Source organism: Entamoeba invadens, assembly GCF_000330505.1.
Source record: "Entamoeba invadens IP1 unplaced genomic scaffold scaff_1105074724509, whole genome shotgun sequence".
In the NCBI taxonomy this organism is placed as follows: Eukaryota; Evosea; order Mastigamoebida; family Endamoebidae; genus Entamoeba; species Entamoeba invadens.
In genome coordinates, this window is record NW_004191926.1 from 118,670 (window position 1) to 119,799 (window position 1,130).

General features: G+C 35.3%; 2 protein-coding genes across 2 annotated transcripts; one reads left to right on the forward strand and one right to left on the reverse strand.

Moving 5' to 3' along the window:
* Nucleotides 1-14: 14 nt before the first annotated feature.
* Nucleotides 15-650, reverse strand: EIN_307560 (membrane-bound O-acyltransferase mboat family protein; the record flags this gene model as incomplete). The annotated part of the gene is made up of 1 exon (XM_004186038.1): nt 15-650. A coding segment is annotated over one exon (636 nt), but the record flags the coding sequence as incomplete, so codon positions are not given.
* Nucleotides 651-778: 128 nt separating this feature from the next.
* Nucleotides 779-958, forward strand: EIN_307570 (Hypothetical protein; the record flags this gene model as incomplete). The annotated part of the gene is made up of 1 exon (XM_004186039.1): nt 779-958. A coding segment is annotated over one exon (180 nt), but the record flags the coding sequence as incomplete, so codon positions are not given.
* Nucleotides 959-1,130: the final 172 nt, after the last annotated feature.

Below are 1,130 nucleotides of genomic sequence, written 5' to 3' on the forward strand. Positions count from 1 at the left end.
ATTGTCACCACAACATTCCCAACGGCTTTCAAACTGATTGGCGGGACCTTCTTTCCGAACTCGTCGAACATCGACATGTCGACGAAGGCGATGTACTCGGTGAACTCCAAAGCTGGACCTGAGAAGAACGCGGGATAGAAGAAAGTGTACCCGAAGAATTCCAAGAGTGTTGGGTACGTCTTAATTTTGTGTTGTTCCGTGTATTTTGAGCAGACGTAGTCCTTGTCGTTTGCGTTGGCGACGGAAAAGGCAAAGGTTGTGAATTTGATGGTGAGGACCATTTGGACGGAAGAGAAGTCCAAATCGTATCCCAAGTAGTTGTCGAGCATCCGTTTGATGTGAAGTGTTAACAAATATCCCAATGAAAGAGCAAAGCAGATATAAGCGCCTGTTTTATTAGGCATATATTTCATGATAAAATAGACGGGAAGCATCGTAATGAAGACACAGAAGGTCATCCCGTTGTAGATAAAGAAACTAATGAAGATCCCGATGCATCCATAGATCATGTGTTTCAAACGAGGGTTGTCGGGAAGATACCGAAGAAAGAGCGTTATTGGGATTTCCATGAGAAACGCCATCATAAAGCGAAACATATCCTCCTTGAAACCGATCGCACTCGAACACTGAGATACAAAGGAATCAAACATCTCTGGTTTTCAAGTTTAATTCAGTTCAGTCGAATGAAAAGTACAATTAATAAAGAAATTAGTAATTCGGCTTTGGGGATCAAAGTGATTATTAAAAAATCCAACACAGACTTTTCTTTGTATTTTTAATGCTTTTTTATACATTTTTATTTCGTTGTCTGGCTTTGTGCGTTTGTGATTTTTCAAAGTCAAAACAGTGTTTTGGGAAGAAACTTCTTTCGTTTTGGATAGTATTGGGGTGCTTTTTATTTGCATCGTTTTTAATTGATCAGAACGGGAAATTACTAATATTTATAAATAAAACTATTGTTATTAATATCAAATTGTTGTGATAGTATTTCAATTGCCTTTATAATTGAATGTTTTTTTATTTATTAGTATATTATATGGTATAATTGGTATTATTTTATTATATTAATTATTATTACATTTTTATTGGAAAAATATCTAAATGTGGAATGGCATTTTTTTATATATAAA